General features: G+C 39.8%; 1 protein-coding gene across 1 annotated transcript in view; it reads right to left on the minus strand.

Annotated features, from left to right (window-relative positions):
- Positions 1-1,152: 1,152 nt before the first annotated feature.
- LOC119054610 (fatty acid desaturase 2-like protein FADS2B) overlaps positions 1,153-12,448 on the minus strand; it is a 32,553-nt gene continuing 21,257 nt past the window's right edge. Inside the window, exons 6-12 of the mRNA XM_053659248.1 lie at positions 11,464-11,524; positions 7,987-8,063; positions 7,695-7,792; positions 6,592-6,688; positions 4,898-4,977; positions 3,190-3,315; positions 1,153-1,748 (exon numbers count right to left, since the gene is read on the minus strand). Coding sequence (XP_053515223.1) covers positions 1,697-1,748; positions 3,190-3,315; positions 4,898-4,977; positions 6,592-6,688; positions 7,695-7,792; positions 7,987-8,063; positions 11,464-11,524 — 591 coding nt within the window. The 3' untranslated portion in view covers positions 1,153-1,696. The remainder of the gene's footprint in view (positions 1,749-3,189; positions 3,316-4,897; positions 4,978-6,591; positions 6,689-7,694; positions 7,793-7,986; positions 8,064-11,463; positions 11,525-12,448) is intronic.

The following is a 12,448-nucleotide window of genomic DNA, read 5'->3' on the forward strand; positions in this document are numbered from 1 at the left end:
TTCAGTTTCACAGTAACCAACTCCATTTGGAGAACTGCAACATGGGCTAGTTTTGACCTTGAGGGTCTAGTGACCAGGAGAACAAATGATGCTTGAGCATCGTCAGGAGTTGGACCAGAGGAGACAGAGAAAGCCAATCATTCTCCTCCACTTCCACTTGCAACCCTGATTTCAGGCAGGAGAAATCATCTATAGGTCCACCCACAGGAGGAATTTTGGCCCTTGTCAGATCCACCCAGGCCTTGCATTATGAAGAATCATGAAGTCAACCAAACTTTTCTTTCTCTTTTCCTACACAACTTCCTTACTGAATATTACTACCATTTAAATGCCTAATACTTCTAGACAACCAGTTCTTGTTTTATTAGCTTTGGTATTCATGACTAACTCTTTGAATGTATGAATAATTTAATGCATTTTCCTTCATTGTCCCACCTTGTACCACTCTGGCCTGTGCTCCCTCAGCTTCAGCCCCAGGGCCTTCTTTCAAGTCATTACACTTTCTTTTTCTTCCACAGGGTATCCAGAACCCAAAGGGATTAAAATAAGACACAAAAAGAACCCCAAATATCTTGCAGAGTTTGGGAGAGGGGAACAAAATTCTTCCTGGTGGAATTTCAGGCAACAGATAAACCCCTAATGCTGACTTGCATAGAGTAGGGGATGGAGGCTGTGCTGTTTGCTTTCTCTCCCCATAGTCAAGATCATCTATTAGCTGCCCCCCATGAACAGATGAACAAAAGCACAGACACACTGAACATCAGTATGCTAGCTTTTGAGGGTGCTAACTCATTGTTCTAACATTGAAACTGTCTTGTCCTAATGCATGCTTAATTTGGTGCCATGCCTTAATTTGGTGAACCAGCCCAGGGTCTACCTTACAGAAAACAAATCCCTTTCTTTCGGTAGAGTCACCTAATGATGAGGTTTGGCAGTTCTGTTTGGTGGGTAGGGTTTAGGCAAACCTTAGACTCAGTGACAGTCTATTCTCAGGCAGAGAACAAGTCACCTTTAGCGTGGAACCTTAGCTTGCATTATCAGTTGCTGTTGGGACTGAATGTAGGAGTACCTTTCAGAAGTTTTATAACTTGAAAGAAATATATATGCACCAATTATACATATACAGTGCAATAATGAAATCTGAAATGAATATTGAAACATTTAAAGAGATTTTAATGTTAATGATACTCAACATTTAAAGAAAAAGTTCAAACATTTATAAAAGGAATAAGCAAAACATTTGTGCTTCAACAGGAATTTCTTAAATACACTATTTTCTTCTAAGAGTAACTGCTTTGTTTTTCAAAAAGTGCTCCATCCAGGGTCTCTACTTGGCCCACTCTCTTCTATGTCCACTTCATCAGTGAAACTTCTCCATGGCTCTCCTGTGCTTATGCCCAGTGACTGAGATGATTTGACTAAGGTCTGTTGGTAGGACTAAGTTCGAGACCCTTTTGAAAAAATAAAAACATGGGGCTCCCATGTCCCATTTGTTAGTCTGGTCAAAGCCATCTTGTGTTCCCACTGCTTGTTGTTTGCAGAGGAAACCTTCAGGGAAGGGGTTATCATGTGTCCTCAGAGTTCACATTTCAAGGGTATGCCAGTGGCATTGACAGGTAAGTGGGAAGAGTTCTTGCACTTTCACCAGCCCCTTTGAGAGATACAATGGCATGCATGTCAAGGCTGGTGTTCTGCATCATGTTTCATAGTACGCATCCACCCAGAGGGCTGCAGATTTCTTCAAGGCCCTGTGGAAAGAGTGAACAGGATCATTAGGAGGTGAGACTCTCAGGTGAGGGTTGCTACTCCATGAAACATTTGCTCTTTCACTTGGTGCAAGGCCATGTTGTCATTTTCAGCCATATGTGAAAAATGTCTTTCTCTATTGCCCAGTGGAAGAAGTCAAGTACACTAATTTTTTTTTAGCAAGTGAGGCCTCCTTTCCCTTATAGAGAAGATTGAGTTTTTCTTTCATTTATTCTCCTCTGAACCCCAAACCTGAATCACCCACACATTTTTCTAGTATTACAAAAAAGCCTCGCTGAGATTTTACAGGATAAATCATGCAACTATATACCAACCCATCCAATATCTACCTACCCACCCTATTTTATAATGTTAAAGATACTGTTCTGGGCTCTGGAGATACAGCAGTGAATCAGAGAAAGGTGAGTCCTCTCCACGTGGAGTTCCTGGCTTAATAAGAGAGACTAGAATTTATTACCCAACATTTTATTTAGTCATGATTATGATAAAGGTCACAAATAAAGAGAACCAGGTGCTGCAACAGCATGGGGCCTCGTCATGGGGATCAGGGAAGGTTGAGGAGGAAAAGATATTTGAGAAGAGCTTTGGAGAGTAAATGGAGATTGATAAGGTGATATGGCAGGTGGCAGGTTGGAAGAACATTCAAGGCAGAAGAACAGGGGACAAAGAAAATTAAATGGCAAGGGGCAGGGATTAATGTAACAAATGAAGGAAGGCTGGATATCTGGAGGGCAGAGAGGGAAGACAGTGGTAGAGTCCAAAACTAGAATACTAGTCAGGGATCAGTTTGGAACTGGCCTGGCCTTGTTTTCCTCATTCAAGATGCTGTGTTTTAGTTTGTTTTCCCCCAACTCTAAAAGTAAACGAAGGTATTAAACCCCGATTGCTGGCTGTTAGTTTGAACAGCACAGTGGTCTCTAGGGAACTGTGAGTGCTTCAGGATGAATATGAGTTTTCAGTTGTCAGGCCTCACCATTTTTGGTCAGTTACCCCTGGGGTATGTCCACAGGGGATCAGTCACCCCTGCCTGATTCACACATTTATGTCCCGCTGGACTTTGCCAGCATCTTTGCTTGCAACCCTGGAGTAGATGATTTGAGAATCCCTCCCAGTTAAGTTCTTGAACCCTCAAAGTCCCTCTAGGGGATATAAAAACAAGTAATGCACAGCCCTGGCTTTAAGAAGCTTGAAATTTAGTAGGACAGAAAGGCATTTTTACCAAGAAGTACCTAGAAGGCTGAAGGTAGATGTTAAGAATTATTATTATCATTGCTCTTGTTGCTGCTGTTCATGTCCATGCTGGGCATCCAGGAGCCCCTTAATAGGTGGTTATTGAGTGAATGAGTCACAAGCCAGTGAATAGTATGGGGACAGACAGTGAAGGAAAATGAGAGCCGTGAGTTGAGGAGACTCTGTTATTACCTGATAATATCTCCAAACGCCTTCAACATGGGCTTATTCACATACTGCAATCCGTGTTTGGCACACAGGGACCTCACCAGAGGTGCTGCCTTGTGATAATTATGACGAGGCATAGTGGGGAACAGACTAGGGAAACAGAAAGGAGGTATATAAAACCTAGACTGACAGAGAAACATGAAAAAGTTTCCTTTCTCCATTACTAAATGAAATTACATCAGCAATTCAGACCCAACCTTGACCTTGCATAATACTTCTGCTCTGGGAAGTTAAAAAAACTCTCACCAAATGTTTTTACCTCTTAACTTTCTGTGAGCCCTGTGGGTGGCAATGTTTGGGAAAAGCAAAGAAAATAAATATTAGCTCCATCAGAAATGTTTAGTATTTGGCCAGCTCATATGAAAGTATGGAGTTTTCTAGCACTCTGTATTACCTAGAGGGCTGGAGAGATCTACCTTCCTCCTCTGTCTCTCTTTGTGTGTCTGTCTCTTTCTATCCCTCTGACTTCTCCACCGTGAATAGATGAGTATTCAGTAAATTCTAGTCATGACATATGGGAAAAGTTCTAGGATAGGGATAAGAAGTGAGAAAAGATAAGAAGTGAGTACAACCCTTCTATCCAAGGGTTTTACTAATTAGCCAGATGACTTTCTTGTTTTTACCTCCTCTTTGATGAAATGTAAATAAAAATTCTGTTTTGCTTTGCTGGGATTTCAAACGACTAACATGAAAGAAATGACGAGAAAATCTTATGAATAGGTACAACATCTCTTTTCTTCTCTAACTGTCACAAAAATGGCTTAGACAAAATGATATGGAAAATCTCTCCCATGAATATTCTGGAGATATTAACTTTCAAATGGTTATAATTTGCTCTTTCTTTAGGACATATCTGCCTAACTGACACATTGGTAAAGTATTTCCAGATACCATTTGGAATTGCATCAGAGACTGAATTTCATTATTATTTTGTAACCTAAAGATATAGACAGATAGGCATTTAGGAATATGATGAACAAAATAAACTGACAAACAAAATAGAAATAAGAGGAATGGATCCATGGAAAAAACTGTCAGCTGTCAGAGGAGAGGGGGCTTGGGGAGCAGGATCAAAGAAGGTGAAGGGATTGATCAAAATACAAATATATATACATAACACAATACAGGGACAACAGTGTGGTGTTGGCTAGAGGAAAAGGGGGTAGGAATAGGCTGAGGTGGGCAAAGGGGGGAAATGGGGAGAGGAAGAGACTTTGGGCGATGAGTACATGATGCAGTGGGCAGACAATCTTTTGTTGAGTTGTATGCTTGAAACTTGTATGGTTTTGTTAACCAATGTCACCCCAATAAATTAAACAAGCAAACAAACAAACAGGTTCAACACTACTTGGTTACCCAAGTGGTGTTATTTTTCTTGGGTTTTCCCAACAAGCCAAATGCAAAGAAAACAATCAACACTTTCTAAATCCATAATGATCTGGAAACCAAGTCACTGGTATTTTTACAAGATTTCACTCTATATACTAACAATTATAATAACTCCTTTTCTTTCTTTCCTTCCTTACCATTGGTGTTAATAGAAAGATAGAAGGCTTTAGCAAATTCTGGTTCAGTTTTTTTCCCCTCAGTGATCCCAAGTCTGTGGCTCTGCTCTGGACTGTATGTATGTCGGAACCCACACCCCCTATTATGGACTGTTTCAATCACTCACTGGTGCTCTATTTGGAAGTTCAGGTGCCCAGTGAACCAGTCATTGAAGAAGGACTGTTCAACATTACAGGTGGCCAATACCTGCAAAGAAAAATCTTGCATCAGATATAAATAAGCTCAAGTCTCAAACAGAAAAAATGTTTCATTGTTCTTTTTTTTCAATCATTCAACAAGTGCTCATTGAGTACCTCTTTTGTGTAAGAAACTACGAGGAATAAAAAAGATAGATGCTCTTAGATAAATAACTTACAACTTAAACTGGCAATAAGATTTTCTAAGAAGTATATACAAGGCAATAGATATGAAAAAGTATATAGAACTCGAGGGGGCTAAGTCATCATCTGTCTTTGGATACGGAAGACTAAGGTGTCACAAATGAAGACCTTGGCAAATGGAAGTTGAGAGTATAGGATTTTGGTAGAGACTGTAGGGCTTAGAATACCATTTCCATGGAGTGGACTTGAAGGGCCTCCAAATGGGGAATAAGGCACTCAAGTTTTAACCAAGGGTCTTTGTGCATTAGAAGTGCATTCAATGTAAGTACTTTCCTTTGTAATCTGATGCTTTATGCATTGACAAAGTATCATCCTGAGGAGTTTGCAGGCTTCTCCAGACTGCCAAGAATAAGATCCCTTAGGAATGTTATTTTATTCAATGCCTTTCTAAGGCTTAATTCTAGTTGGGGTTGTTGCCTTTTTGAATGTTATTTTGGGTTATTCTATGTCGGTGTTTCTCAAGTGTTCTTCAGAGAAATTGGGGTTACCTAGGACACTATTCAGGAGATCTGCAAGGTCAGCAGTAGTCCAGTAACACTACTAAGACATTTTTTGCCTTTTCATTCCCATTGCGTCATGCTTGTACAGTGAATTTTTCCCAGAGGCTACTAACGTGGGATAGCACCATCACTCTGAGGCTAACATGTATTGGTTTAATTCTTATTTTAATCCATAATAAATTAATAATTGATCCGTAATGTTTTAACATGGCTCAGTTTTAATTTCAAATACAGTAAATATCTATGAACATAAATAACTTGTAATAACACATGCTCTTTGAGGCTCTCTGTAACTTTTATGCATGTAACGTGGTTCTGTGACTGAAACACTTTGAGAACCATTACTCTACACCCTATGGAAGGTCCACTGAATCTGGAAATGGGCTCAGAGGAGGAAGTAGGTGATGACTGGGTTCTCCAGTCAGTCACGGCACAGCTAGTGGAAGGCTGAGGAAGTGGGGTGTGCTGCACCAGTCACAGCTCTGAAATCACTCACGCCATGCGTGGAGATCATGTTATATCTCCTCGCTGAGCCTCTCTACCTGTACAAAGAAATGAGGTGCATTCCAGTGGCCTTCTGGGTGTCAAATTCATTCTGTAATTCTAGGCATCTCAGATTTACTTGAAAGACTGTGTCATGTGGGAATAGGGGTCAGCATATCTTTTCTGTAAAGTGACAAGCAGCAAATATTTTAATTCTGTCCCAGCTTCTGCTGTTGTAGCATGAAAGCATTAATAGATAATATAAAAACATATGAACATGGTTGTATTCCAAGAAAGCTTTATTTATAGAAATAAGTAGTGGGCTGGAATTGACCCCTGGACTTTAGTTTACTGACAGGTAGTTCAAAGACTCTGAAATCAAACTGCCTGGGCTTAAAATGCTTTGAAGAATCCTCTCCCAGGAACTTCATTATTACCTGAGTACTGAGCCAGTCTCTGTTCTCCTCTGTGCTCATTTTCATTGGTATGTGGCTCATCTGTATAACATATGCAATCCAGGGACTTTCAAGAAACCTTTTGAAGAATAAAAGAAGGAAGCGATGACTCTGGGGTGTTACAGTTGCAATTACCGGGCTTGCAGAATTGCTGGCAGAGCTGGCTGAGCATTGGAGAAAGTGCAAGGTACTCAAAGATTTTAATAAAATAGTGGTCATTTATTTTCCTCTTTGGAGGCCCTTTATTTGGTCACATGACTGGCCTTGCTGGGTAGTGTGCAGAAGCAAGGTAGTGTGCCCCAAAGTTTGCTGTAACATTGATGCAAGGATCAAAAAATACTTAGGTGACTTAAGGACATATGCAAAGTGAATGACAGCCAGGGTTTTGTCATCAGGTAGAGCTGGGTTCAAGTTCTCCTGCACTGCCACTGTACCTTACTAGCTCTATAGCCTTGGGCAAGTGATTTAATCTCACTGTGCTTCAGCTTCCTGAGCAAAAAATAAAGATGATACTACCTACATTACAAGATTATAGGAGGATTGCATTAACATGCATTATCAGATAATGCATGTTAAGCCTTTAGCAAAGTGCCTAATGCATATTAACTAGCATGATCCTTATTATTATGTAGAATATAGAATAATAAAGTAAAATCATGAGGGGGGAATCAGTTGGGAAGTTGAAGAGGACTATTCAGTGGGAAGTCATTTTGGTCCTGGGAAAATCTCTAGTCCTTAAATAACTCTAAAAATTTCTTCCCTTCCATTATCTTTGGCAAAGATTATGATGTCTAATTGGATTACAGTTTTAAAAGATTTGAGGATCAGGTGAAATACTGCAATTGAGAATTAAGCAAGTGGAAAAAAAGAGTAGACTGAGCAAAAAAATTTCTCTAGGGAGTATTTCTTACTTAACTATTTCAACTTATTTATTTATTTATGTTTACATTGTCTTAGAAATATCCCAGTTACAGAGAATGGGGCATGTTGTCATAATCCTATGCTAATCACAAATAGATTAGATAAGGAAGGTAAGAGAACTGTCTAGGGTTATAGGAAAAAAATGGACATTCTTGCTTTCTTACTTGACCAAATATATGAGCAACATGGTTCCGAAGATTCCGTAGAAAGGGCCAAATGTGATGAAATAGCGGATGTAAAAACTGCTGACCCAGGCAATATCCTGAAGACAGAAATGGTTGAAAGTTAGATGCTCTGAACACAATTTCACTTCCCCTTCATTTGCCTAGGGTCCCTCCATGTACTGGCTAAATCTTATGTTGTGTTATCCGAGGAAGGTCTATCTAGAAGGGAACAGGCATTTTCACTTCTGTGTTCTACCTGGTTTGGCTTCTGAGAATGAGTGAAGTTACTCACCCCCCAATACCTTCGGAGGTACATCACTTGCATGGATTGTAGGTTGAAATATATAGGCACAAGGAGGGGAAGCCCAACTGAAAAAAAAACACACAACAAAAAAAGATGGTGAGTAAATGACTAGAACCTGACTTCAGTGCAGGTCGGCAGGAGTCTCTCTTCTTAACATGCCACCTGCAATGTTACCTTTGAGCAGGGTGGCAAGGTTGAAACCCAAAGCTGGGAGTTTTGAGTCTTTGAGGCTGAACCAGGAATTTGGTGCAAGCTCCTTCAAGGAGACTAGGGGAGCTTTCAGGATTTGAGTCATTCTTGATGGAGGCATCCTGGAAGAGCTTCTGCTGTGAGCTTTCAAGTTATCTCAAAGACTATGGACTTCTTCCATCTGTCACAACCTTCAAGATTGGGCTTGTCATAATATATCAAGATGGCAGAAATAAAGAAGGTGTATTTTCCTGGCCAGAGAATTGTTTACCTGCTTCTCTCCCCAGGATCAATGAGGCTAAAGCACAAACAAGTCTTATGGAGACCATTTGCATGTTGACAGACTCTGTCTTTGACTACAGTTCAGTCAGGTACTCTGAGTTTTCTTCTAGACTAGGCTTTGTGTTGGCCTGCAAACTCTCAAACTCTGCCAGCTCTCAGCACAAATGATTTCATCCATCCCACATACTAAGAGACTTGAACAAACACTAGCATAGTTCCGAGCAGCTCAGAGCCACATCCCTGGGATGACTTTTATTTTATTAGAATGTGTATGTTAGAAATCTTACCATTGTGAATTCTTTCTCTGTCCCTTTGAAATGTTTCTCCTATCACCCAGAAATATCTTTCTCAAGGACCTTGGAATTATCCCTTTGAAATATGACCATGAGGGCTAGGGCCTTGCCTCCCAGTCTCTGTGGGAAGGTAGGAGCCCAACTTCCATATGCACCAGCTAGCAGACACAAATGGCTTAATCACACTGGCTAATTTCTTCTCCCCTCAACATCTTTCAGCAATTTCCTTTACATGTTTCCATGTTTAAAAAGTCTCCCACTTTTTGTTCCAATAGAGTTAAGTTCAGTTTATACTGAAGTCCATCTCCCTTGCTGCAATAGCCTGAATAAAATCTGTCTTGCCATCTTTAACAAATGTCCAGATCTGTATCTCTTAGACATTTTGAGTCTGATTTACTTGTGCCTGAATTGCTAAACTGGCATTTGAAGAGAATGGACATAATGAAACAGCTCCGGAGGGTTTGTGTATGTGTGGAGGGTGTGGATTTTGCAGTGAGTCCACACCATTCGTTAATTCTTCAAGAGCTAAGGGCATATTGCTGCATGCAAGTATAGAGGACACATGGACAAAAACTAAGGGGGGGTGGAAATGGGAGGGAGGTGGGGAACACTGGAGGGGTGGGCTGGGATGGGAGTAAAAGACAGAAAACTGTACTTGAACAACAATTAAAATAAATTTAAAAAAGAAATACAAAAGTAAAGAAAACAGAACAGTAATATTAATTTTAAAGGAAGAAGGAACGTTATAGTTCCGTATAACCACAAGCACTTTGGACAGAGTACTATTTTACAATAGAAGGTACAACCCCTTTAACAGGCAATAACATTAATACACATCTCTAAGAAGAAAAGGGAAGTATTGACAGAGAAAAAGTGTGATAGCAACTACCAAAGACAGGTTTTGCTTAAACTGTTTCCACTGTAACCATCCTGTATTTCTGTGATGTGACTTAGGTATGGAGAAAAGTATTATAAGAACTTTTCCTGACTCCCAGAGAATATACAGTTCACATGCTGGCTGAGTTCATTATAACTGAATCAGGATGAAAAATTAACCTCCCATAATAAATGTAGCTCAAAATTTTAGGAAACCAGCAAAATTCTCTACAAGAAACACTCTAGCAAATGCCATTTTCTGTATGGAACATTTGTTTTAAGATTTTAATAGTCGTTGGAATTAGTAAAGCCAATCCCTGAATTAAAGAAACCCCATACCACCAACCGGGACTAATAGAAAAAGAATCCACGCAGGTACCAGACAATGTAGCATGGCCCAATGGGTAGACTTGGCAAAGACATAAAAGCACATACAGAAAAAAAAAAAAAAAAAAAAAAAAAGAAAAAGATGGGAAGAGAGTTCAGAAAAGAAACTCCAAAAGCTTTTTCTTATGTAAACACACATCTAGCTAGGCTGGGGATGAGCTACCTTTCAAAGTGGGACACCAATTTTATCTCTCTTTTTGGTTGTGCAAGAGAAAGAGCAGGTGTCCACCCTAGGATGGGCTACAGAATTCCAGCAATGGAAGGGACAGCAGTGGAATTAATCCCTATGTCTCTAACAATTGGCCCACAGGCCCTCTCTGGTCAGGTCTGTTACAGATGGCCACTGGCAACCAATATCTGGGTAAATCAGATAATCTGCAACAGAGTTTCTCAGAATTGGAACTGTTGGCATTTTGGGCCAGATAATTCTTTATTGTTGGGGGTTGTCCTGTGCAGTGGAGGATGTTTAACAGCATCCCAAGCTTATACTTCCTGGATCCAATACGATCCCTGTCCTTCTGTGGTGGTAACCAACCATGTCTCTAGAGATCACCAAATATTCCACTGGGAGCAACACTATTTCTGGTCGAGAACCACTGATCTACAAGAAATGTTTGGAACCTGCCCATATTTTGGTTTGTTTCTCAAATATTTTAGATGAATACATTTGGAGGTTCCAGGAAACCTTTTTTGTAATGTCATGGGTGTGATTTTGTTTAAGAGCAAAGCATTTTTCTCCTGGTGTTTTTAAAATTAGTATTAGTTTTATTTAGTTACTTTATTTTTCTTTAAGTCTGGACCCACATCCCACATTTAGACTTATTATCTATCTATCTATCTATCTATCTATCTATCTATCTATCTATCTATCATCTATCATCATCCGTCATCTATATATCTACCTATCTATCATCATCTGTCTGTCTCTGTTTACTAAAGTATCTTCTACAACTATATGTAAGCCAAGGAAACAGCCAGCTTTCTTTCACACAGAAGCTCTATAGGTGTCATTTATTCTCGGGCCTCCACTTTTTCTGGAGTCATACTGTCAATGCCTTGGCATTCTTTCCCTATCTCTGTCCTCCCTACCCAAAGGCCAATATTCTTTTCTTGTTGATAGGTTTTTAGTTGTTCCATATTTAGAGTCCCAGATGCAAGGCCTCTCGATTGACATCCTGTCTTCCATCCTTCTTGGAGCAACTCCTTCTTGGCCCAATACTCAGAGTGATGAGATGCCTATTAGAAATTCCTTTTTGTGTCTCTAGTTCCTTTTCAGGTTTCTACCCCAGTAAGTCTGAAATAAGACATGCTGCTTTTCTGAGTGACAAGATGACACGGGAATCCTCTCTGTGAGAGGGTTGCAGTCATCCCTTCTGGCTTAATTACTGCTTACTTCAAAGAAATGGAATGACAAAGAATGTGGCTCATGGATACTCACTCATGTAGAAGTACAGGTGCTGCTTTTCATAGTCAATGTACTTGATTTTCTTCTTGCCATACTGAATAGAGAAAGAATACAACATAAGAGACAATACTTCTGGCCATTATAGTCAAGAATATCTGTGTGTTTGTGTGTGTCTAAAATCTCTGTGGAAAGAGCCAGCTGATCAGAGTTCATTGGCTGTTGAACTTGAGGCACTAGAAGAAGCAAAACTGGTGTGGGAAGAAATACAGTGGCATCTTTTTGCTTTAAGTAAGTGTGGGCAATTCTTGCATGGATAGTTTATTCCATTTGACTATGGCGATTGTAGTCATGTTTTTTTTTTAATTCCCATGGAAGCTATTTTAAGATTGTTTTGTCCTTATGTAGAGTGGAGTGGTGATTGAAAAGGCACATTTCTTATGGGTTTTTCTAGCTTTTCCTTAACTACAGTGTTTACAATTCTATGTGAAGTCCAGTCTCCATCTATATGCATTCATTCAACAGATATTTATTGAGTGGTCATGTGATTACAGATATAGGCATGGCACCTCCTATCTCTCTTATCTTTCCTCATTTGTATTCTGATCATGGGTCTCATGCTGCAATTTACTATTTGTAAAGTACAGTGATATTTATATGGTCTCAGTACTGAGCATTTGGTTATTTTTCTAGGGGTCTCCTTCATTAATTTAATTTGTTCTCCCTAAGTGTAGGAAGACAGTAAATACCTTGAGAACAGGCATAGCAGTAATGGTTATATCTCCAGTAACTAGCAATCAATAAATATTTAACTGGAGAAATGAATACATTAATGGTAATTCACATCCCAGTCTATATTTTTGCTGTATATTCATTCAGTTACACTATAGGCCACAATGGCAAACACAAGGCCTGTGGGCTGAATCCGGCCTTCCACCTTGTTTTATTTGGCCCAGCACCTTGTTTCTACCTGGTGGCAGCGCCAAGCTACTTGCCTTTAGTTAAGGAGTAGTTACATTTA

The sequence above is a fragment of the Artibeus jamaicensis genome, unplaced genomic scaffold (genome assembly GCF_021234435.1).
Source record: "Artibeus jamaicensis isolate MK-2021 breed Jamaican fruit bat unplaced genomic scaffold, CSHL_Jam_final scaffold_614, whole genome shotgun sequence".
Classification (NCBI taxonomy): Eukaryota; Metazoa; Chordata; class Mammalia; order Chiroptera; family Phyllostomidae; genus Artibeus; species Artibeus jamaicensis.